The 24,625-nt window shown below is 40.8% G+C and overlaps 1 protein-coding gene across 3 annotated transcripts in view; it reads right to left on the bottom strand.

The window, feature by feature from the left end:
- The window catches only part of PFKM (phosphofructokinase, muscle), a 43,665-nt gene that overhangs the window by 15,436 nt on the left and 3,604 nt on the right, over positions 1-24,625 (bottom strand). The window contains exons 1-2 of one of the 3 annotated variants that reach the window (XM_046639165.1): positions 9,048-9,186; positions 5,851-5,943 (exon numbers count right to left, since the gene is read on the bottom strand). In XM_046639165.1, coding sequence (XP_046495121.1) covers positions 5,851-5,935 — 85 coding nt within the window. In that variant the 5' untranslated portion in view covers positions 5,936-5,943; positions 9,048-9,186. Of the gene's footprint in view, positions 1-5,850; positions 5,944-8,395; positions 8,451-9,047; positions 9,187-24,625 lie in introns of those variants that run through there. The other 2 variants (XM_046639184.1, XM_046639174.1) reach the window with 2 other exon arrangements.

Consider the following 24,625-nt stretch of genomic DNA (forward strand, 5'->3'; position numbering starts at 1 on the left):
TGCTCTCACTGCCTCCTCCTGTGACCCTATCTATAAGGTGTGTACAAGGAACTTAAAAATTACACTGTAAATTATTCTGTTTCCACTGGAAGAAACAATTAGAACTAACAGAGAGAGGACAGCCTTTCCCCTTTTTCCCATATGAGTATTATCCCTCTCCTGGTAGCTACTCAGTGACAAGAACTGTCTCTCCAAGAATACTGTGGAGGAGCTCACCTGTCACAACACACAACACGTGGTGGAAGTTGTGGACACTTCCATATTAGACACAATGCTAGTGACACTGCGCTAAGCAGGGCTTCATTGGTGAGAGATAGGAAACATTCCTGGGTCTTGACCCTGGTAACCCTGTCCTACCTTGGAATATGAGGAGGGGCTCATGGTGATGCTCAGGGAATCTTAGACCCATGATGGATTAATTTGTTGTGAACCATTTTAGCTACCCTCCCTCAGACACCCCAGTACAAATTTTTGTTTCAATCTAAAATCTATTCATATGGTTAGGTTAAGGTTAGCTTAAGGTAAATCTATCCTTAACCCTGCCTGGAGAAATATCATATACCAGTGAGCACTTGAGAAGTCAGTAATTCAAAAAATCTGCAGCAACAGAGTAAAATCCATCATGAACTACTGCATAATCCAAAGCTATCTGAAATGGAATAGAATCAAAGAGACCAGAATGTCTGTTTTGGGTTTTTTTTTTTTTGCAGGTTAACAAAGGTTGGTACTATATGGTTATGAGCTCCAAATCAAATTCAAGGTCCCAGTCACTCACTGAACAAATATTTACTGAATAGCTACCATGTTCCTGGCACTATGTAGGCACTGGGCATACAGTAGTGAACAATACTGAGTCTGAGAATATAAAGATAAGGACTTGGTAATGGTCCTCAAGACTTGCGCAGAATTATAATATGGACCCTTATGAAAGAGATTTGTACAAAATACAGTGAACAAGGAGAAGGAGCATCTAAGCTACCAGGAGGATGTCAGGGAAGTTCACACAGAAAAGACAGCATTTGTCCTCAGACCTAAAAGACAATTTCCTTTTAAATGTTTTTGTCAGGTGGATAATTTGTGGGGAGAGTGCTCTAGGTGGAGGGAATAGCACAAATAAAAGTGAAGGCCAAAAAACAACTTTAGGTAATTCAGTATTATGAAGAACAAAATGTAAGATAGGAAGTGGTGAGAGATGAAGCTACAGGGGTGGGCAGGCCCCTGTGTGCCACATGAGGAAGTCTGGCTTTTATTCTACAGGCCAGGGTTTGATTGGGGATCCATGAGTGATGGTTCCAGGGAATCCATGAACTCCATTAAACCATATGAAAAGTTTTGTGGGCATAGGCATTTCATCCGGGAGAAGGTCCACAGCTTTCATTTGATTCTTAAAGGGGTCTGTGACCTAAAAAAAACCAGTTGCAAATAATGGAGAATCTTGGAAGAATTTTGAGAGTGGAGGGACGTGATTAGATCTCCATAGCAGAAAGATCACTCTGGCAGCAATGTGGAGAACAGACTGAAAGAGGTGACTCTAGGATTAGGTGGCTATCTGGCAGCCTAGACAGAAAATGATGAGGGCCTAGACTGGGAGAATGGCATTTGGGACAAAACAGAATACCGGACAGGGGACATCTAGGAAACAGAAGCAACAGAACTTACATCTAATTGGCAATGTGATTAGATTTCAAGGCACTGGAGAGGAAGAAAGAAATGCCCCATGACTGACTTAGGCAAAGGGTAAAACTGTGGTGCAATTAACTGAGGCAGGTTTTGATTTGGGAAGGTAGGGGTGGGGATGATACGTTCATATTTGGATATGTTGAGTTTGAAATTCCTGTTGGACATCCACGCGGACTTCGAAGAGACTGTCTCAAGAGAATATGTAGAATTAGAAGGTACAATGGCAAGGAATGGAACCCTGAGGAAAACCAACATTGAAGGAATGGGCAAGGAAAGAGGGATTCCATGAAGAAAACTAATAAGGAGCAGTAAGAAAGACAAAAAGAGAACCAGGACTTAGCAATGTCTTGGAAGCCAAAGAGGACACTTCCAAGAAGCAGGCATAGTGCCAAATGCTTCTGATAATTGATCTAAGGTAAGGATTGGAAGGTTGGACTTGTGAACAAGAGGTCGTTGGTGAGCACTGATGTCAATGCTCACTCATGACATCACTGAGGCAAAGCCTCATAAAGTCTAGAAGTCTAAGTTCACTGTCAAATTGAAGGAATCAAAACTGAAAATTCTGAGAAGGGAGAGAGCTTCTCAGAAGCTTTAAGAAAAGCCTGTGTGTAAGAAAAGAACAAGGACAGAGTCAATGCAAAGCCATTAATGCTTTAAATTAAACTCAACTCAATAAGACCAAAACAGGTATGAAACTATTACTTGTTTATTTATTTTCTAGACTTTCACAAGGCCTGTGGAATTCTCTATCAGATAGCTGGAGTTCTGGAGTATGAATTTGTAATCTTAAGAAGTAAGGAAAAAACATTCTTCTGAAATGTATAGGTTTGAATGCTGTTTCCTGCTCCCAAGCTGAGTAAGGGTAGAGGAGAAAAGATTTAAGAAAAACAAATGACTTAGAAGGTTTTAAGTGTAAAGCAAACAATAAATAGATGATGATGGACAGTAAATATCCAAATCCATTGGGCCAAAAGAAAATCCCACAAAAAAAGAAGATTCTCTTTTCTCCTCCCACTGCCTTCTTCCTACCTCAACACTCCCAACCTCCAGAGGTCAACCTTCTTACCTCTAAATTGGATATTTGAGTGTTTTCCTAGAAATCAAGTTTTCGGACTCCCTCTGTGGCCCTGTACCTGTGACTCAAAACCCTAGTTGTCTACAAATAATAGACTGGGATGCACACATAGCTTACACTAGAGAGTCCCAGCAATTCTCCTATCTAACATAACTGGCCTGTTCTGGCCCCAGGCCAGTCCTGGCCAGGCTCTCCTTGGCTGTTCCATGTTGCCCTAAATAACCTTCTATGAGCAGCTGTCTCACTTATTAGAAGCAAGACGATGGATAAGATTACAGGCACCATCCAGGGGGTATTCTGGGTACAGTCAGGAGGCACTCTGGAGAACATCAGAAGCACGCACTTTGGAGTCTCCAATTACAGCTTGTAGGGAAGAGGCTTTAGGGAGAAGAACTGTGGGTGATGGGTTTCTACGAGATGAGACAGAAAAAACTGATTAATGACTTGGTCACTACCTTTTTGAAAGCAGAAGCTAAAAAGTTTCTTTCTACCTTAACTGAACTTTGAATAAGAAAAAAAGTTATTTAATTCCAACATGAGGAACAGATGTTTGTTAGCTGTGAATTATACTTTCTGATAGATTTGTAATTAAAAATTATAAATCTTAGAATAGCAATCCAGACAAGTAATAGAATCCCTGTTCCTGTAAACCTTTAAAAACAGGATAAGCATGTATTTGGAATGGACCGCCTCTGTGAAGACAGAGAGCTAGAGCAGATGACTAAAGTCCTTTCCAGCAGAATATGCTGAATTCATAAGGCCAAATGTGGTAAGGTTTAGGGTGGCTGGGGCCTTTCCTCAGCTAAAAAGGGAATTAGGATTTGATATCTAGTCAGCCCAGCTTCTGAGCTGAGGATTTCTCATTGCTCACCACTCTTCTACTTTCAGAGGTTATTAGCTTTGCTAAACTCAGGGAATGACAGAGCCCAATTTCACTTTCCCATGTGACCCATAGGAAGACTTTAGGGAAAAATCATTCCTGTGCCTTCTCCCTGGGAGAACTAGGGACCATCAAATTTAACTTTGGGCAGGCCACTTCCGTATTTAAGCTGAGCTTCCAGTTGGGACCTCTCAGCTCTATGTTGGGTTTTCTGTTTTACTTCCTTGCCTCCCTAGAATTTCATCTTCTATCGCCTTCGGTCCCTACCGACATGCCCCTGTGATGTTCTGTGGACTTGCAGGGGGATACTTTCCTGGGTACACTATGCCTGCCACAGAATCCCGAGGCCTTGGTCCAGCTGGGTCCTCTAGAGATCAGCTTATCAGTTGCCCCTGCCTGCATGGAAGCAGGTGACGGTCTCTGCTCAGGCTCAGAAGCTGGAAGGGCTCTGCTCCTCTTAGACCCAAGTGAAATCCTAGGCCTCTCTTTTTGTTTTACTTCTTTCCCTCTCCAGAGAGCTCTGCTTTTTCATGATTTCATAACTCTGTGTTCCTCACTTGGATTTTTTAGCAGGCTCTCGTTTCCTCTAATCTGACAATCCAATTCCACAGGCCATCCTACCAAGGTTTTAGGATCAACATTCAGAGTTTACATGGAAGAACTCAGCTCTGGCATGGGATTCTTTCCAGGAGAGAAGAGAGAAGCGACAGAAGCCAGGTCACCAGTCTCTGCAGCCTCAAGTAGGGTCTGCATTCCTAATCCAGCCACTATTCCTAAACTCAGGACTCTGCCCTCCTTCCTCAGTGTCCTCATTCTAGCATTCTCCTAGTCATAATATACATCACAATTATAATTAAATAAACATTAGCTTAAAAGTATACCTAAAGTCCAGCTCTACAAATATACCAATAAGAAGGATCATAAGAGCAAAGACAATGTGTAACTTTTCTATTGATATATCCCTAGCACCTACCATCCTGCTTGGCATATAGCAGATGCTCAGTAATTCACTCTTTATTTAATTAGTAATTCATTTATTGAGTACTTACAATGTACCAGGCACTGTTCTAAGCACTTTACTTAAATGAAGAGTTCAGTTTCTATCCTTTCGTTATATAAGTGGATTCTACTTGCTGGTAAGGCACACTTGACTATTGTTATTTATGCGCCTTACATAAGAATTCTAGTAATGTATGATATCTTTTCTCATTAAACTCATTCCCAAAAGAAATCAACTTCTTCACGACACATGAGACAAGGCTCGATACAAAGTGGGTGCCGAACACAAAGTCTAGGAGAGTCTAGAGACAGGGGTGCAGGGAAGGGGGAGACAAGCTGAAATCTCTTTCTTTCCCTCTTTTTCTCATCACTGTCTCCATGTCCTGGTATCCCTTTCAAAGGGATTTTGCCTCTCTTCAACACATTATAAATTAAAATATATAAGATCATCAAAGGAGAAAAAGAGTTTAAAAAAATTACACATCCCCTATCTCCCACTTCATTTTTCCCTATAAGTGATTTTTCTGACTCCTGAGTTTCTTGGACTCAATCCAGAGATGGGTTCTCTCTGGCTTTGCTTTCTGCCCACCCACCATGGGTCTGTCCTGATTAACTGCTGCTGTTGCTGTTTGCCTGGACTAAACGGATAGAAGGGGAGGAAAGGCCAGAGAAAGCAGAGTGTGAAGCAGAACTGTGTGTACTGGAAGGAAATGTGCTGTAAGAGGAGGTGCCTGACCCTGCTCAGTGCAGGAACTCGGCAGACGTCAGAGTGGATACCTACAGATCTAGCAGGGCCCACCAAATACCACTTCTGGGTCTCCCCCTTTTCCCATCATTTCCAATATACTTGAAGTGGATCCACCTACTGCCTTCTCAACAATTTTCTCTCTTTAATCTCTTTTTTCCAATGTTGCCTGAGAAAACAGCAGTCTTTCAGGTACCAGAGGACCAAAATGGTCCCAAATCTTCAGAGAAACTTAGAAAGAAATTTTATGAAGATTTGAGTAAATAAAAATAGAGCAAATAAAATCCAAAAGCACTTGGGGACTTAGACCAGATAGAGATTTTTAGGAAAGCCCAGGATTCCAGTGTGAATCTACAACCGGAGGATATTAAGGAAGATAGTTCTGTTCTACAGGATAAGAGAGTCAAGAAACTCAAGGGGGCCTACTAGCCATGTTTTTTGTCCCTTGCCAAGCAGGGCCCTCCTCCATACCTTGGGCATCTCCACCAGAGGTTAACACGGCGATGGCTTTGCCGATCCCCAGGGTTTTGGCTGCATGGTGCTCTTCATGGGTCATGATCCACTCTAGAATTCAAGAAAACGATCAGTCAAGACACAGCCAAACCAAGGCTCTACAAGCTCAGGAAATGGCTCTGTTAGACTGGCTAGAGCCAGGTTCTCCCACTGTTCTAAGTCTGGGCTTTGCAGGCTGGGAGCTTTGGACTTCTTCCAGAAGAGAGCCACACCCCTGCAGAGTGACAAGCTGAAATGTCACAGTAATCAAGCCCAAGACTGCAGAAGTCCTGGCTAATCCCTCCCATCCCAATTGGAGCCTATTTGGAGAATAAGCTAAGGTCAAGGAGAAGTTAGCCTCAAGGATTCGTCCCTTTTAATGAAGGGAAGGGCTGTTGCAGAGGATAAGAATTAGACAAGGTTTGGGCACTGACTGAGAACCAGCAAAGTGGAAGCAGAAAAGTCAGGGTATGTTAGGTTATGGTTAATGTTAGGGTTGAGCGTTATGGAATTGGGCTAAGTTGGAACTGGAGTTTGAGGTTACAAAGGCACATTAGAACTTGGGCAAATTAATGTTTCAGGCTCCGGAATGGTTAGGGACTTTCTACGGCTTTCCCCATCCCTCTCAGGCTCTCTGCTTCCTGAGTAGCTCTTGATTCTTTATCTTCAGGCCTGGCCCCTCACACTACATGCTATCAAATGGGAAGAGTAACACAAAGTTAGTGCCACATATACACAGATATGTACACATGCCATGTGAACACCTACATATTTTTGTCTTTAGGGCTTTATTCCTCTCAAAGGAACACACAAGACATACTTCTATATCCATAAAATGCCAGTAGAATCACCACTCTCCCAGTTATCCAGGCTAAAATACATTATTTTTAAATTTATCTCCTCCTTAGTCTCAGAATCAAAACAGTTACTAAATCCTATTATCTTCCCCTCTTATTATCTCCCCTTAGCTTTCTTGTCCTTTCTATCTTCACTGCCTCCTTCCACCTGAATTGCTTACTACAATAGCTGGTCTCTCTCTGCTTGTTTCCTTTCTCCACTCTATTAGAGACACAAAATAAACCTCCAGGGGAAGGTCATAGGCCCCTGAGGCCTCAGTGGAAAGAGGATTCATTCACATAAACAGGGACTGCTGACCTTTAAGCACAGCTCATGTTTCTGCTGTTAATCTGGGGAAATCAAGGTAGCTGCTGATAAAGACATAGGTCACAAAAACACACAAACCCACACACATGCCAACAAAATACATGCAATGAGACACTCATGAAGCCATACATACACAAACACACATAGTGTTATGAAAAGACACAGATTCACAGACACACTACATATATAATCAGTGCTGATAGATAAAGTCCAAACTTCTTGGGTTGGCATTCCATGATCTAGCCCTTTCCTAGAGCTGCAACCTTAGCTCCTGCGAATTCTCTGCTTCATCATCACTTGAACATTACTTGCTCCCTCCCCCACTTTTGTGCCTAGGCACACTGCATCCCTTGTCCAGGAGGCCACCCTGGCCCTTCCCACAGATCTATATCCCACTCTATCATTTAAGACCAGAGCTAGTTACACTCCTATTAAACCTATGAAGCCTTCACTGATTACCACAGGTCAAGGAGGGCTTCTTTTTGGATGTCCTCTATTCACTATTGATAATCACCATCAATATTGTCTGGAACTGATTCATTCATTTAGCACTTAGTTACTACTTTATGTGGTATTTTAATTGCTTATGGTGTACTGAAGAGAAGGTTGGACTAGCTCAGGGATCGGCCACCTACAGCCCACGGGCCAAATCCAGCTCTCCTCAGGTTATTGCATGGCAGCAAACCAGGAAAGGTTTTTACATTTTTAAATGGTTAGAAAAACAATTTCATGACATGTGAAAATTATATGAAATTCAAATTTCAGTGTCCACATCACTCCCATTCTTTCACGTATTATCTACGGCTGCTTTTGTGCTACGACAGCAGAGCAGATCATTGTGACAGAGACCAGATAGGCCGCAAAGCCTAAAACATTTACTACCTGGTCTTTCACAAAAAAAGTCTGCAGACCTCTGGACTACGTGATTGCTAAAGTCATTTCCCCTTGCTAGACTGAAAACTCCTCCAGGGAGGGACCATGTTCATTTTTTAAAACTCTCCCACAGCCTACCAGAGCCTAGCAAAGTCTGTGCATGCAGCATGAGTTCAATCAATCCTTGTTAGAAGCATGAGTGAAATGATGAACAACACAAAATGCACACAAATATCTGGAAAATGTAAAATATGCTTGGATACAGATATAGCTCCAAATTCTCTCTACTTCTAACACACAGATACAAATAGGACTTAAGAAAGCATATGGTGACAAATAGTGAGAGGAATATAAACACACACGGATAAAGACACTCTCCTATTTAGAGTGTTCCATGTCCCAGTTTCTGCGGTCTCAGAAAAAGAAAGACTAAGTGGCTGGTGCCAAGAAGAAGGCAAAAATTTGGAAAAGAAAGAACAAAACATACGAATGAGTATGCAGATCCCTTTCCCCTGAGTTTTGCCTTCTCATTGACTCTGGGAGCTCATCACTGATAGAAATCCACACAGGGATCTTCCACCCCTGGAGGCCTCAGTGGATGGTCAGGAGTGCTGACCTGCAAAAAAACAGCTCAGATTCTTCTCTTGCCTCTCTAAGACCATTATAGAAGCACAGGACAAAGAAATGTGCGCAGACTCATATATAAGTATCCTTTACAGACCCACAGTGACACACACGTAGAAATACACAGACACATATTAAAACCTATCACGTGTGTAGGTAAGCACGCGGGAGGGAGAAACACAGAGAGGCAGCATCATCGGTGCACTGATTTGAATTGGATGAGTGCCAGGATAAGAGTCAGGCAGCCAAGGGCAACGAGGGCCGAACACCACCCACCCATCCCTGATTCCCAGGGAATGGGGCAGTGCGTGCAAGTCGAGGACATGAGCCAAAGGGCTAGGATTCTTCACGACTGCCCTACCCATCCCCCCATCTAGGCTCCTGCTTCTAATGTCATACCACCTCTTCTTTTCCCTTCTGCTCCTTTCAGTTCTCCCCTCGCCTCCTGCCAGCACGTTCATTCCCACCTTGCTCTCAGCTTTCCCCCTCGCTCTTTACCCAAGAGCCCCTCTTGCCTTTCAGTCCTAGCTTTCCTCCGCCGCGGCTTCCTTGCAGACTGTCCTTGGGGAAGGGGGAGGGGAGCTTGGCGAACACGGGGAGGAGCCAGGTGGAGGCAACAAGGGAGGGGAAAGAGGAGAGGCTTCCCAACCTCCACTAGCCGATGCTGGCCAGAAGGCTCCACCTCCGCCTGCTCGCCTTTCTCCTCCCCTTCCTCCGCCCCCTAAGAACACAGTTCAGCTTCGGCGTCGGCTTAGTTTCTTCACTCCCCAGAGGGTTTTGGGGTCCCCACATCTATCTTGGGAGCCATCAACTCCTGTATACAGTGGGAATCAGAAAGTATTTAGTTACTTCCCTTATTGTCAGCAAAGACAACTTCTTCCTAGCCTGGACTGCGTGAGACTTCTTGCATTCAAACATCCTCAGCAACTAATAATAAACCTCTCCCTCTGATCCTGTCCATTGTCTCCCAGATCCATCAATCTTTGAACAAACATTTATTGGAATGTGTGTGCCAGGTTTGGTATTAGGTGCTGAGAGAGGAAAAGATAAATGAAACAGAGTCTCTACCCTTGAGGAACACTGAACACTGGTATTTTTCTATAGAGGGACCTCAAAAACTCCTTCTACATATGTAAATGTGAAATACAGAAAATACAGAAAAGCTGGATAGGAATGGGAGTACCAAGAGGCAAGAACACTGCTGTGATAGTCTCTTCTCAAGCCTGCAGTTGGAGGAGGTGCAGGATTCTGACAGTGAAGCAAGCATATCTGTTGGGCTACAAAGCGAACATGATCCACTCTGCGAACATAGGTCAAGTACTCCCAGAGCAAGAGGTGATCCTTTATTCAGATCCTTTTTACTCCTTCCTCTGCTCCACCCATGTCTGTTTCAATGCCTCTCCACAGTCATGTCTCTTCTCCTTGCTGTTTCTACTGCCCTTCCTCTTGCTTACTTTTGTCTCTTCCCCTGCACATTCTGGCTGCAAACATAAGAATACAAGTGACTAGAAAATAAAACCATTTGACCACACAAAATAACTTTTGTGCTATAAATGTTGCCATCAAAAAAGTGAAAAGACGACCCATAGAATGGGAGAAAATATGTGTAAATCATATATCTGGTAACGGATCTGTATCCAGAATATATAAATAACTTGCAACTCAATAATAAAAAGATAATAGCCCAATTAAAAAATGGGAAAAAGATCTGAGCAGATACCTCACCAAAGAAGATACACAGATAGCAAATAAACACATGAAATGATACTTAACATCGCATGTCATTAGAAAACTGCAAATTAAAACAAGTGAGATGCCACAACTATTAGAATGGCTAAAATCCAAAAAACAAACAAAAAAACCCCCAAACTTGACAATACTAAATGCTGACAAGAATGTGGAGGAACAAGAAGTCTCATTCTTTCTTGGTGGGAATACAATGTGATACCGTCACTTTAAAAGACAGTTCAGCAGTTTCTTACAAAGCTAAATATAGTCCTACTATATGATCCAGCAATCACACTCCTAAGTATTTACAATGAGTTGAAAACTACATTCACACAAAAACCTGCCCATGAATGTTTATAGCAGCTTTATTCATAATTGCCAAAAACTGGAAGCAACGAAAATGTCCCTCAAATGGTGAATGGATAAATGAATTGTGGTACCTCCATACAACGAAATATTATTCAGCAATAAAAAGAAATTACCTATCAAGCCAAGAAAAGACCTGGAGGAAACTTAAATACATACTGCTTAGTGAAAGAAGCCAGCCTGAAAAGGATACATACTGTATGGTTCCAACTGTATGACATTCTGGAAAAGGTGAAACTATAGAGACAGTAAAAAGATCAGTGGTTGCCAAGGGCTCGGGGTGGAGAGGGAGGAATAAATAGGTGAAGCACAGGGGATTTTTAGGGCAGTGAAACTATTCTGTATGATGCTGTAATGGTGGGTACATGACATTATGTATTTGTCAAAACTCATAGAACCATACAACACAAATAGTGAACTCTAATGTAAACTATGGACTTTAGTCAATGATAATGTATCGATATTGGTTCATCAATTGTAAAAAAATGTACCAAACCAATGCAAGATGTTAATAATAGGGGAAACTGAGCAGAGGAGAGAGAGGATATATGGAAACTTTCTATACAATCTGCTCAGTTTTCTGTAAGCCTAAAACTTCTCTAACAAATAAAGTCTATTAATTTAAAAAATATATTCTGTTCAGTGAAATATCAAATAACATTGCGATATTAAAAACAAAATAAAAGCAGGCAAGGGTTTGAATAGACATTTCTCTAAAACTATACAAATAACTGATAAGCACATGAAAAGATACTTAACATCACTAATCATTAGGGAAATGCAAATCAAAATCACAATGAAATTCTGTCTCACACCTATTAAGATAGCTATTATCAAAAAAAAAAAAGGAAAATAGTAAGTATTGGAGAAGATGTGGACAAATGGGAACTCTTGTGTTTTGCTGGTGGGAATGTAAAATGATGTAGTGACTATGGAAAACAGTTTGGCAGTTCCTCAAAATGTTAGAGTTACTGTATGGCCCAGCAATTCCACTCCTAGGTATATATCCAAGGAAAATGAAAACGTATGTACACACAGAAAGATGTGTACACCAATATTTACAGCAGCATCATTCATAATAGGCAAAAAAAAAAAAAAAATGGAAACAGCCCAAATGGCCATCAACTGATGAGTGGATAAATAAAATGTGGCATATCCATACAATATAATATTACTTGGCAATAAAAGAAATGAAGCACCAGTACTTGCTGCAACATGGATGAACATCAAAAACATTGTGCTAAGTGGAAGAAGCCACTCGCAAAAGACCACATATCACATGATTCCATTTATATGAAATGTCCAGAATAGGCAAATCTTTAGAGACAGAAAGTAGACTAGCAGTTGCCTAGGGCTGCGGGGAAATGAGGAGTGACTTCTAATGAGTACAGGATCTCTTTTGTGGGGAATAAAAATATGCTAAACTTAGAGTGGCGGCACCATTCTACAAATATACTAAACACCATTGAATTGCATACTTTCAAATTTTAATGAAGTTGAGCTTACCAATTCTTTCTTTTACAGATCATGTCTTTGTTGTTATATCTAAAAAGGCATCACCCAAGGTCATCTAAGTCTTCTTCTATGTATCTTCTAGAAGTTTTAAGTTTTACATTTTACATGTAAGTCTATGGTCCACTTAGAGTTAGTTTTTGTGAAGGGCATAAGGTCTGTGTCTACATTCATGGATGTCCCATCACCATTTGTTGAAGAGACTATCTTTGCTCCATTGTATTGCCTTGGCTCCTTTGTCAAAGATCAGTTGACTATATTTATGGGGGTCTGTCCCTGGGCTCCTTATTCTGTCCTGTTGATCTATTTGTCTATTCTTTTGCCAATACCACACTGTCTTGATTACTGTAGCTTTTTTTCTTAGTTAGCCTGCTAGAGATGTATAGATTTTATTGATCTTTTCAAAGAACGAGCTTTTGGTTTTATTGATTTTTCTCTGTTGACCTCCTGTTTTCAATTTTATTGATTTCTGCTCTAATTCTTATTATTTCTTTTTTTCTGCTTACTTTGGATTTAACTTGCTCTTTTATAGTTTCCTAAGGTGAAAACTTAGATTACTGATTTTAGATTTTCTTCTTTTCAAATATACACATTCAATGCTATGAATTTCCCTCTAAGCATTGCTTCTGCTGCATCCCACAAATTTTGATAAGTTGTATTTTCATTTTTATTTAGTTCAAAATATTTTTAAGTTTCTCTTGAGATTTCTTCTTCAATTCATGTGTTATTTACAAGTGTGTTGTTTAATCTTCACATATTTGGTGATTTTCCAGTTATCTTTTTGTCATTGGTTTCTAGTTTAATTGTAGTCTAAAAGCAGACATTGTAGGATTTCTGTTCTTTTAAATTACTTAAGGTGTGTTTTATGGCCCAGAATGTGATCTATCTTGGTGAATGTTCCACATGAGCTTAAGAAAAAGCTGCTGTATTCTGCTGTTGTTAGATGAAATGTTGGTGTCAATTATATCCAGTTGATTGATGGTGTTGTTGAATTCAACTATGTCCTTACTTATTTTCTGTCTGCTGGATCTATCCATTTCTGAGACAAGGATGTTGAAGTCTCCAATTCTGATAGTGGATTTATCTATTTCTCCTTGCAGTTCTATCAGTTTTGCCTCACATAGTTTGATGCTGTGTTGTTAGTGCACAGACATTAAGACTTGTTATAGGGGCTGGCCCCATGGCTGAGTGGTTAAGTTCATGCACTCTGCTTTGGTGGCCCAGGAGTTCATCGGTTTGGATCCTAGGTATGGACCTACACACTGCTCATGAGGCCATGCTGTGGCAGCATCCCACACAGAAGAACCAGAATGACTTACAACTAGGATATGCAACTATGTACTGGAGCTTTGGGGAGAAAAAAAAAAAGCAGTTTAAAAAAACAAAATTGGGGGCCAGCCCAGTGGAGCAGTGGTTAAGTTCACACGTTCCGCTTTGGTGGCCCGGGGTTCACTGGTTCAGACCCCGGGTGCAGACATGGCACTGCTTGGCAAGCCATGCTGTGGTAGGCGTCCCACATATAAAGAAGAGGAAGATGGGCACCAATGTTAGCTCAGGGCCAGTCTTCCTCATCAAAAAGAGGAGGATTGTCGGCAGATGTTAGCTCAGGGCTAATTTTCCTCAAAAAAAAAAAATAATAAAATAAAAAATGAATAAAAAGAATTTGTATATCTTCTTGGAGAATTGACCTCTTTATCATTATGCAATGCCCTTCTTATCCCTGACAACTTTCCTTACTTTGAAGTCTACTCTGTCTGTAATTAATATAGCTACCCCTGTTTTCTTTTCATTAGTGTTAGCATGGTATATTTTTCTCCCTCCATTTACTTTTAATCTATATGTGTCTTTATATTTAAAGTGGGTTTCTTGTAGATAACATACAGTAGAGTCATGTTTTTATCTACTCTGACAATCTGTCTTTTAATTGGTGCATTTAGACCACTGACATTCAAAGTGATCATTGATATGGTTCAATTAATATCTACCATATTTGTTACTGTTTTCTATTTGTTGCCTTTGTTCTTATTTTTGTCTTCCACTCTTTTTCTGCCTTTTGTGGTTTTAATTGAGCATTTTATATGGTTCCATTTTCTCTCCTTTCTTAGCATATCAGTTATACTTCTTCTTTTACTTTTTTTTAATGGTTGCCCTAGAGTTTGCAATATACATTTATAAATAATCCATGTCCACTTTCAGATAACACTATAAAGCTTCATGGGTACTGTGAATACCTTATAATAATGAAATAATCCTATTTCCTCCCTCTAATCCCTTGTATCATTGCTGTCATTCATTTCACTTATATATAAAAATACATAAGCATGTATATATATATGATAGATACATGAACATATATAATAAAATACATTGTTGCTATTATTATTTTGAACAAATTGTTATATGTTAGATCAACTAAAAATAAGGAAAAATAAAAGTTTTTATTGTACCTTCACTTATTCTTTCTTTGATACTCATCCTTTCTTTGTGTAGACCTGAGTTTCTGACCTATATTATTTTCTTTCTCTCTAAAGAACTTCTTTTAACATTTCTTGCAAGGCAGGTCTACCGGCAACAAATTCTCTCAGCTTATGTTTGTCTGAGAAAGTCTTTATTTCTCCTTTGTTTTTGAAGGATACTTTCACAGGGTACAGAATTCTAGGTTGGTGGATTTTTCTCTCAACACTTTAAATATTTCACTCCACTCTTGCTTTCATGGTTTCTGAGAAGTCAGATGTAATTCTTATCTTTGTTCCTCCATAGGTAAGGTGCTTTTTCCCTCTGGCTTCTTTCAGGGCTTTTTTTTAATCTTTGATTTTCTGTAATTTGAAAATGATATGCCTAGGTGTAGTTTTGTTTTGTTTTGTCTTTGCATTTATCTTGTTTGGTGTTCTCTGAGATTCCTGAATCTATGGTTTGATGCCTGACATTAACTTGGGGAAATTCTCAGTTATTATTGTTTCAAGTATTTCTTCTGTTCCTTTCTCTCTCTCTTTTCCTTGTGGTATCCCCATTTCATGTATGTTACATCTGTGTAGTTGTCCCACAGTCCTTGGATATTCTGTTCTATTTTTTTCAGTTCTTTGTTTTCTTTGTTTTTTGGTTTTTGAGGATTATATTGATATATCATCTAACTCAGATATTCTTTCTTCAGCCATGTCCAGTCTACTAATAGGCCCATGAAAGGTATTTTTCATTTCTTTTACAGTGTTTTTTATCTCTGGCATTTATTTCTGGTTCTTTCTTAGGATTTCCATCTCTGCTTACATTGCCCACCTGTTCTTACATACCACCTATTTTATCCATTAGAGTCCTTAGCACATTAATCATAGGTGTTTTAAATTCTCAGTCTGATAATTCCAACGTCCCTGCCATGTCTGGTTCTGACACTTGCCCTGTCTCTTAAAATTGTGTTTTTTGCCTTTTTATATGCCTTATAATTTTTCTTGATAGCCAGATGTACCAGGTAAAAGGAAGAGCTGTAAATGGGCCTTTAGTAATGTGGTGCTAAGGTGTGAGGGGAGGGGAGGCATTCCATAGTCCTATGATTAGGTTTCAGTCTTTTACTGAGCCCATGCCTCTGGACTGTGAACTTCACAATAGTTTCTCTGGTTTTCTCTCCCCACTTAGGTGGGACAGGAGGGCTAGAGGGGGCTGGAGTTGGGTATTTCCCTTCCTCAGGTCAGTTAGTCTCTGATGATATCCCAGCAAGTTAGGCTCTACTTAACCAATCTCCCCTGAAAGCAAGACTTATTAAGAACAGAGTGCTCTGGTGTATTTCAAAATGGTTCCTTTCCTCCTTCCCCTGCCAGAAGCCTGAGGGGATTTTTCTCTAATATTTACTGTGGGTATCTGGTCGAGTTCCTGAAAGTAAATCTTCCAGGATTGTGGGGCCCCCTTTCGACTGGGTCTCCCTGTAGTTTTTAACTCCCAGAGTTGTCTGCATTGAGCTTCCAGCAATTTGTCAATTACGGTTCGGCTTTTCCTACCCCATTATTGGTTCCCAAGGAGGTTTCTGCTGGTGGGTCTCTGCTCAGGTAAGCCGCGATGAACTACATTCACCTCTCTCCAATTTAGGGGTGAGCAGTTTGCTCTGTGCCCTCCCCTCTCTTATGGATCCAAGAAGAGTTGTTAATTTTTCAATCTTTTTACTTTTACTTATTGTTAGGTTAGAGTGGCGACTTCCAAGGTCCCTACATGGGGAACCAGAAAACAGAAGTCCAAATTAAACACTTTAAATGGGTGAATTTTATGATATGTGAATTATATCTCAATAAAGCTGTTTTAAAAACTTGAAAAAGAAAAAGCTGGAAAAGGCCCCCACACATTATGGGGTTTCTAACTCCAACATGAAGATAAAGGCTGAAACCTGAGAGTCAATCCATCCCTTCCCCCTCTACCTGCTGCCAACTCCGGTGTCTTCATTGAAAGTGTTCTTAATGTATTACTGCATTAAGGAGTCTACTTTAATTAGGTGAAGGCAAGGAAGCGTCGTTCAGTTACTCAAAGCCTTATCCCAAGACACCTGATCATGTGGATCCCTTTTTCTGTCCCAGGATCAGTCATCCTCAGGAGTTTCCAGAAAACTAAATGAGCACAAATCAAGAAAAAAATCCTCTCAAAAGGCACCTAGCGAACCTTCAGGTCAGTTGGGGGTGGGAGTCCCAGAAAAGAAGAATTTTCTCAGACGTACTTAGGCCTCACCTATGGTTATCTTAGTGCAATCCCCGAACTTGAAGATGTTACTTTCTGCAAGTTAAACAGTAAAAACCAACACAAAATAGAGAGTAGCTAATGGAAGAAATATGTCATTTTAACAAATGGCTGTAAATGTCTTCAAGATAAGAATCTGGACAAACCTCTATTCATTATTAATTCATTTATACATTGAACAAATATTTATTGAGGACTCATTATGTGCCAACCACCGTTCCAGGTACTGAGGTATAATAAGCACTCATGGAGTTTATAATCTAGAGGGACTATCAAAGTTTCATAGGAAGTTTACATTTCATTAGACCTGGGATATAATTGAAGAATTAACTCAATTAAAAATTTTAATGTATCAAATTCTTATGATACAAATACGCTAGTTGAAGATAAATGGAGAAAAACAAATAGGACCTGGATAGTAAGAATTTGGCAGTGTTTATTTAGTACTGTTTGAGAGAAAGACACCAATGCATACAAATATTGCAGCATTAGAGATATGGATGATATGATGAAACAGTGATACCTCCTTAAAAATGGATTTTCCTTAATTTTAATCCTAAACTCCAAGACAATACATTTTACTTATTCCTAATTTTCTGTTTATCAAACAACTTTTAAATTTCAAATATAGTTTCCCAGGAACCTTAATAACATGGAAGGGGCACTTTAGCTGGCAATGGTTGACTTATCTTACGAATCAAAATTTGGATGCATAATTTGATGGTGGACTGATGATAGGGAAAAATATTTGAAATCTGAGCAGTTCCAGAAAACATAGTATCTGTAAAATCCTCATCTCTCTAATGGGGGAGGCTGAGAAGCATCCCCTCAGGGCAGGGTGTTGGTGCATGAAGCCTACAGGTAAACACAGTATGATGACTATGGAAGAGTGTGTTGAAGAAGGGGTCTAAACACTGCCGTGCAAGCTAGGATGCCTAAGGAAAGCGTCAGGAGTAGCGTACAGCCTAGCAGAGTTGGAGGACCCAGAATCACAAGGGCAAAGCAGCAAGTTAGATAGTCAAAGGAGAGACAGCACCAACAAATTCTCGAGGCAACCAAACTAAGGCAGTATCTGAATTTATACTCATCCTAAGATTATTTTCATTGCTGGTATGGTTTAATGGGGCTGAAAAGAACACTCTGGGCCCTTCCTCTAGAGGAGAAAGCTAAAATGTCATGGGTTTGTACTGGAAAAGAACATGGGGCCCTCTGATAGGCTTCTCAAGAGGCCTTACATCCATTCTAATGACTCGAGTATAGGAATTAGCTAGGGTACTGCTGGAAATCTAGAACTTTGTCCAAAATATAATCATTTTCCTTCAGCTGTTGAGGTTGGTAGCTGGAATTCAAGATGTGACAGATTTTTGGGACCCCCCTCTCCCTGGTCTAATAGGTGAATCCAGCAAGCAAACTGCATAGGCTTTAAGTCAGTACAATAGAAATCCATGGTTAAGCAGCCATGCACGCTATCTTCAGCTTGTGTCAAAATGACCTTTCAACCCCACACCTCATCACTGAAGACACCAGCTAGACAGATCCACAACAGGAAGAGATAAAGGGGTACCTCACTCTCGCATTTCCCAGCTGCATTTCTTAGAGATTGAGGGAATAATTAACCACGCTGGTCCTTGCCTCCCTCCACACATAGATAATGTCAGCATCTCTGAACTTGTTTGATGTATAACCAAGGAATTCTTCTTTATGTTACCTTCAATGTATTGTCCAGAGAAAAGCCCAGATGTACTCTATTCTTTTTCCTTTTTTTGCCATATATGAAATCTAGTCGTAAGTTTTTTTCTTTTCCTCTTCCCTACATATACACTACTTTGAGAAAGAGATATAAGCTGTACTTCAACTCACACACCTTGGAGCAGTTCCTTCGGAGCACTTTGTTGACCTGTTTTCTTGGGGTTTGAACCCCTCATGTTGATTATTGAATAAACTCCTTCACTGATATCACCTAGACTCTTTATGTCAGTCAACAATGTTTAGGGGACTTGGCAGAGAGTGAGGGAAAAAAAGGACTGACCCCATAAGAAGGTCAGTTGGACTCAGAAAGCCATGTGATCAAATGCCACTATTCCTCCTACCTTGTACTACTTGGTGGTGGTCTTTCTTGTTTTCAGCATGTCAGGTAAAGCTAATGTGCACAGAGAGAGTAAAATGATATCTCACCTAATATGTCATAACTTGGTACCAAGAATGAAAGTCATATTCTTTATATTGATCCTCACTATACAGGAAGGGGTTTAGAAGGTCCTCTTAGGCTTCCCAGAGGTTTCCAGGTATCAGTCAGTTATTAGGATGTTGGCATGAAGTCCAGGCAAACAGTAGGGACAAAAGTTATGATTATTATGAAAGAAGGCATTCTAGAGGAGAGAAGTATAAGATGTCTAAAGGGAACTCTGCAGTAGCTAGATACGAAGAGCACTTGAGTAAAGCAGCTGAGGTATTCTAAAGTTCCTGGTTCAGATGCTCTGACCATTAACCCTGTTAAGTAGTAGATAGGTAAATGAAGATGTAGAGAGCTTTAGACAGCACTCTCCAAAGCAGGATAAAATAGACATTACTGCCAGGAAGTTGAGTAGTTCACGAAGACAGAGGATCTCTTTGACAATGATTACCAATGGCTAGCAGAGATGGGGGGGCAATAAGGAGGATGTTGTATGCCATACTTATGAGTCCATTCACTACCACTAGGACATGTCATGACTACTGAGTGGGTACAAGATCTATTTAGACCGCTGTGATGAGAAGATGATGTTGATGATGCTAGTGATGGTGTGCCAGGACATTTAGCAATGAGAAGTAGGTAGGACAGTCATCCAGGTGTGACTCTAACCCAGAAGAGCAGGAAATATCATACCATAGGTTTCATGTATTCAGTCAACAAATCCTGAGCACCTATTGCATGTTAGGCACTGTTCCAGACTCAAGGAGATCCAGGATGGGGGAAAAAACTGTCTGTCCTCATGGAGCTTACATTCTGGTGAGCAAAGCAGATAATAACTTAGTCAAGTAGTGATAAGGCTCTGATGAAGAATAAAGCATGGTAAAGAAGCAGAGTGACAAGGGTGCTATCTTAAGTAGGGTGGCCTGGAAAAACCTTGTTGAGATGACATTCTCAGAGGAGATCTGAATGAGAGAGAAAACCATGCTACCACTTGAAGGGACATTTTCAGATAGGGAGAATAGCACATGCAAAAGTTCTGAGTCAGGAACAAGCAGGAGTGTCATACCAGAGGAGCACCAAGTTTCCTTTGGACTAGAACCAGAATAGTAAATGGGCTACAATGACTTCATGGGTTGATGTTGTGGAGCATATGCAGCAATTAGGTATGGGCCTCTCTCTGGGTTGAAACAAATTTCTCTGTGGTCCTCTCACTTCTATACTACCTCTGGATTTAATGTAGCCATTACTTGGCTAATATTCTATTACCTGTTTTCCTCCATTAAAATGTAAGCTCCATGAGGACAGACCATGGGTATAGGCATGAAGTCACTGTCTGCACTGGAAAGCCATCTTTAGCTCTAGCTGGGATTGGATGACCTATGAAGATAGAGCAGCCTCTACTAGCCACTAATATTAAAGTTTCTGACACAGGGTACTGGCTTAAGACAATGTGCCTCAGTTCCAGTCCAGCAGATACCTGTCAGAAATGCAAATTATTGGGCCTACTGAATCAAAAACTCTGGGGGTGGGGCACAGCAATGTGGTTTAACAAGTCCTCTAGGTTATTCTGATGCATGATAAAGGTTGAGAACCATCGTTCTAAGCTGGGGAGGTTCGAAAACACCATCACTTGAAGAATAAATCTGCACTCCTCAAAGGCGTGGATGGCTTCAAAGGTGTCATTTCCACCTATTAGGATCAACTTCTTGAGAAAGCTAGCTCAAGGAAGAGGTCACAGGTAACAAGATGACTCCTACTGCAGGTTGAAGGTACCACTTTCAAGTCTTCAGGGCAGAAGTAAAGAAACTCTTCAGCTGAAGTATGCAGCCTCAAGCTTGGACCAGATAAACTTATTTAAAGAATTAAGCTTTTGGGGATATCAAAGCAGAGAAGACGATCATTATATAAGACAATCCTGGGAGTCTTCCACTTCAAATATGCTAACACCTCATCAGGCATAATGTGGAAGGCTCAGCTGTTTAGTAAGTTCATGGTCTAAGGAATATACCTTTAGTCTCTTAAATACATTTCCCTGGGTTAAGTGAGAAGGAGTTTAATAGGGGACTACCCAGAGTAAGGTGGTCCAAGAGCATATATAAGATCATCTCCATTAATCAATGGAAGATGAAAAAAGTGTTCCACAAGTCAACTGGTATCCTTGCATATATGACTGGAAGAAGAGCACCTATAAGGCTATTTTCCCACTCAATGATCTTCCCAATTCAGTTGACATTATAAGAGGATGAGAGTTTTAGCTTCAGGAAAACTCAAGTTCTCTGGAGCTGGTCCTGGAAGGTTGGGATCAGGAGGTCAATACCGAATGGTGATTAAGACAATCTTGATAGAGGCAGAATTCCCACTGATTTTCCTTCACCAAGAGTACAGGTTCTTGGATCACTATAACATAGCATCTCTATAAGGAGAATCTTGTCTCTGATGCACAAAGCAAGTATACCTGCTTGGAAGGAACTGGGGTGTGGGCAGCAATCATCTCTACATATCAGTTGCAATCAGTGTTGGAGTAACTTTCATCGTGGTATGCACAAACCACCTAGGTGTGAGTGTACTGTCAAAGGAACAGAAGGGTGGTGGGGGCATGGACAATGCTGATGACAGATAGCCTAGATGAAGTAAGGTTTTATGCTTCCGGGGAGAAACTGTGAACAGGTGGCAGATGGGTGTAACATTACTATCTTGGCATGCTCCCCAATTTGCAGCCCAATAAGAAGTAGTCTCAGGCGTCACAGATTACCCAAGGCAGGTTGCCCATCAGTGAACACGAGAAGTTTATGCACAGGAGAGACTTCAGGTCTAGTGGGCAGGTAAATTTGCTGGAGCAGAGCCTGGCCCACAAAGCTGCCTGCTGCCCCTGAGCCTTTGTCCTAGAGATAGTTTTCTCACACTCTTGGCTATCTGGGAATGCTAACCACTTCTTTTTTACAAACGTTAGGGGCCTAGATGACTCACTGCCTTGCTGTGCCCCAATGCAGGACCAAATGGCTTCCTTATGTTGGGAATCGATCCTCTATAGGCCAGATACACACACACACACACACACACACACACACACACACACACACAGGCAGAGTTGTCTGTACCGATGGGCAGGGAGTTGGAGAAAATAGCAGCTGCAGCTGCTTCCCTGCCAGGTGTGAGACTAGAAACAAAATGTATTCCATTTTTCTTGAGGACTAGAGCTCAGCATCTCTCTATATAGCTTCACTTAGAGCAAGGAGCAGAACGTCCAGGAGGGAGTCCCTATAAATTTTTCAGGCTGTCAGCAACAGCAGAGGGACATCAGGCCAGGGTTTTGGGGTGTTTTGGCATCAGTAGCTCTTGGCTCATCTCTGCTAATCATGCTATTTGATGGCATGACTTCCTTACTCCTGCCCTATAGGGCTGCATTGCCTAGATGTGAGGAATGGAGCAAGGCAGTGGCATTATCCATTCCACCAGAGCAGATAACCACTCTTGTCCCCTCTAATCCATACTCAAGCCAGGACCTTAAACGATCTTTTGAAAACCCAAATATGACCTGTCACTCTTCAGTGATTTCCCATAGCTCAGGAGTGGTAGGAACTAGAAGGCATAGCATGATTTGGCTCTTACACTAATCTTATAGTTCACTCTCCAGCTACTCTTCCCATCACACAAGTCGTACAGGCCTTCTCTATTCTTCCAATGAGCCAAACTCCTTCTCCTTTCAGAGCCTATCGTCCCTTTTTCCAGAAGGCTCTTCTTCCCCCGTTGCCTGGCTAATGAATACACACCTCTCAGGTCTTCCTGAGAAAGGGTTTTTCTGCCTTCTCAGGCCAGATTAGGTCCCCTGTTTTACATTCTGATTACATGGCATTATTTTCCTTCATTGCACTAGCACCATTCTAGAAATCTAACCACGTGTGAGTATGTGATCACTCTCTGACTCTCACAAGACTATAAATGTCATGAAGGAAGGCAGTGTGCCTGTTTTGTTTACTACTTTATTCCCAGCGCCAAGTACAGTGCCTGACACAGTATGTGCTCAACAAATTTTCTTGGAAGAAATGAAAAGAAGGAGGGACAGGAGGAAGGAAAGGGGGGGAAGGAAGGAAGAAAGAAGGAGGGAATGAAAGAGGGAAGCAGGCAAGGACAAAGGCAGAAAAGAAGGAATGGAGGTACCAGTAGGGCTAATTGGGATGATATTTGCTTCTCCATCTCTAGTGGGAAAGCTGGAAGGGTTAAATGTAGCTCTTACCTGCAGCCTCAATGCTTAAAGGCAGAAGTTTAACATCAGAATTTTGTCCATGAGGTAATGCTGAGTTCAAACCACAGAAGCAGGTCCAAATGGATCATCAGAGCAAAGGGGGTCTGAGATGAGTATTAGGTATAGAGCAAAATGAGAACGGGAAAAGAAGAGGAGGGAAAATAAGAAATAAGCTATACAAATTCAGGAAACTGTAGGACAAGGCCATCAGCTGGGCTTATTTCTTGAACCTAGCAGCTTTTTATGCATGGGCAAAGCAAGTCTGATTAAAGGGACACAGACGACACACAATTGCCATATATAGATGTATATTGCTCCAAAAACTTTTTTGGTATTCTTCTATATAAGCCATTTTCTTGTGAGTCTGGTTAACTCTGGGTACACTATTAAGACTGAGTTAAGTTAGAGTTTATGTCATTTCAAAGCTTAGGACTGGATCTTGGGCCATGGTGCCCTGCCTACATGCTGGAGCTCAGTGAAGCTCTGCCTGAGCAGTCAGAGCTCCCTTTCTACATCTCCATGGCATCCTCCTTTGAAATTCAACATTTAGGAAGGCAACCATACTCGCCCTACACCACCAACAGTGAAATTCAACATTTTGAACCAAAGTTATCAAGCTCTTAACTTACACAATGTCTCATCTCCATTCTTGTTCGTCAGCTTCTGGGGGACAGGGAAAGTGTTTTCTCATCTCCTACTGAGCCCAGTACAATGACTTCAAATAGTAAGTGCTCAAAAATTATTGAATAAATATTGCTATATATTTCATAAGTTCTGGGAGTGATGACTCCAATGAATTTAACTTTTTGAGGAAAACCCCTTTAGACCTGAATTCATTCTGAAAATATAAGGAGCTGGACTAAATAATCTCTAAGACATTTCCAAACTATAAACTACTGGGACAACGATAAGGTTATGTCATATATTTTTTTCAGTCTCTCTATCATTTCTACTATATTATTGGGCACATAGTGGGAACTCAATAAATATTTGCAGTAAGCTGACTCCAATATAGATGTACTTGAGTTGAGAAGAAACACAAAGATGTGTTTCTGAAGTTTCACATAAACTGCTTATGAGTTGAACACTACTTAAAATATACAAGAGAAATTTGTTATTAAATGGATTCCTAAGGTGAACTTTTCATTTTTTTATAATTACCACTTTTTTTTTTCTGGGAAAGATTCACCCTGAGCTAATACCTGATGTGAATCTTCCTCTATCTTTTTTTTTTTTTTCTCCCCAAAGCCCCAGCACATAGTTGTATATTCTAGTTGTAAGTCATTCTAGTTCTTCTATGTGAGCCACTCCCACAGCATGGCAACCGACAGACGAGTGGTGCGGTTCCGTGCCCAGGAACC

The sequence above is a fragment of the Equus quagga genome, chromosome 1, assembly GCF_021613505.1.
Source record: "Equus quagga isolate Etosha38 chromosome 1, UCLA_HA_Equagga_1.0, whole genome shotgun sequence".
Taxonomy (NCBI): Eukaryota; Metazoa; Chordata; class Mammalia; order Perissodactyla; family Equidae; genus Equus; species Equus quagga.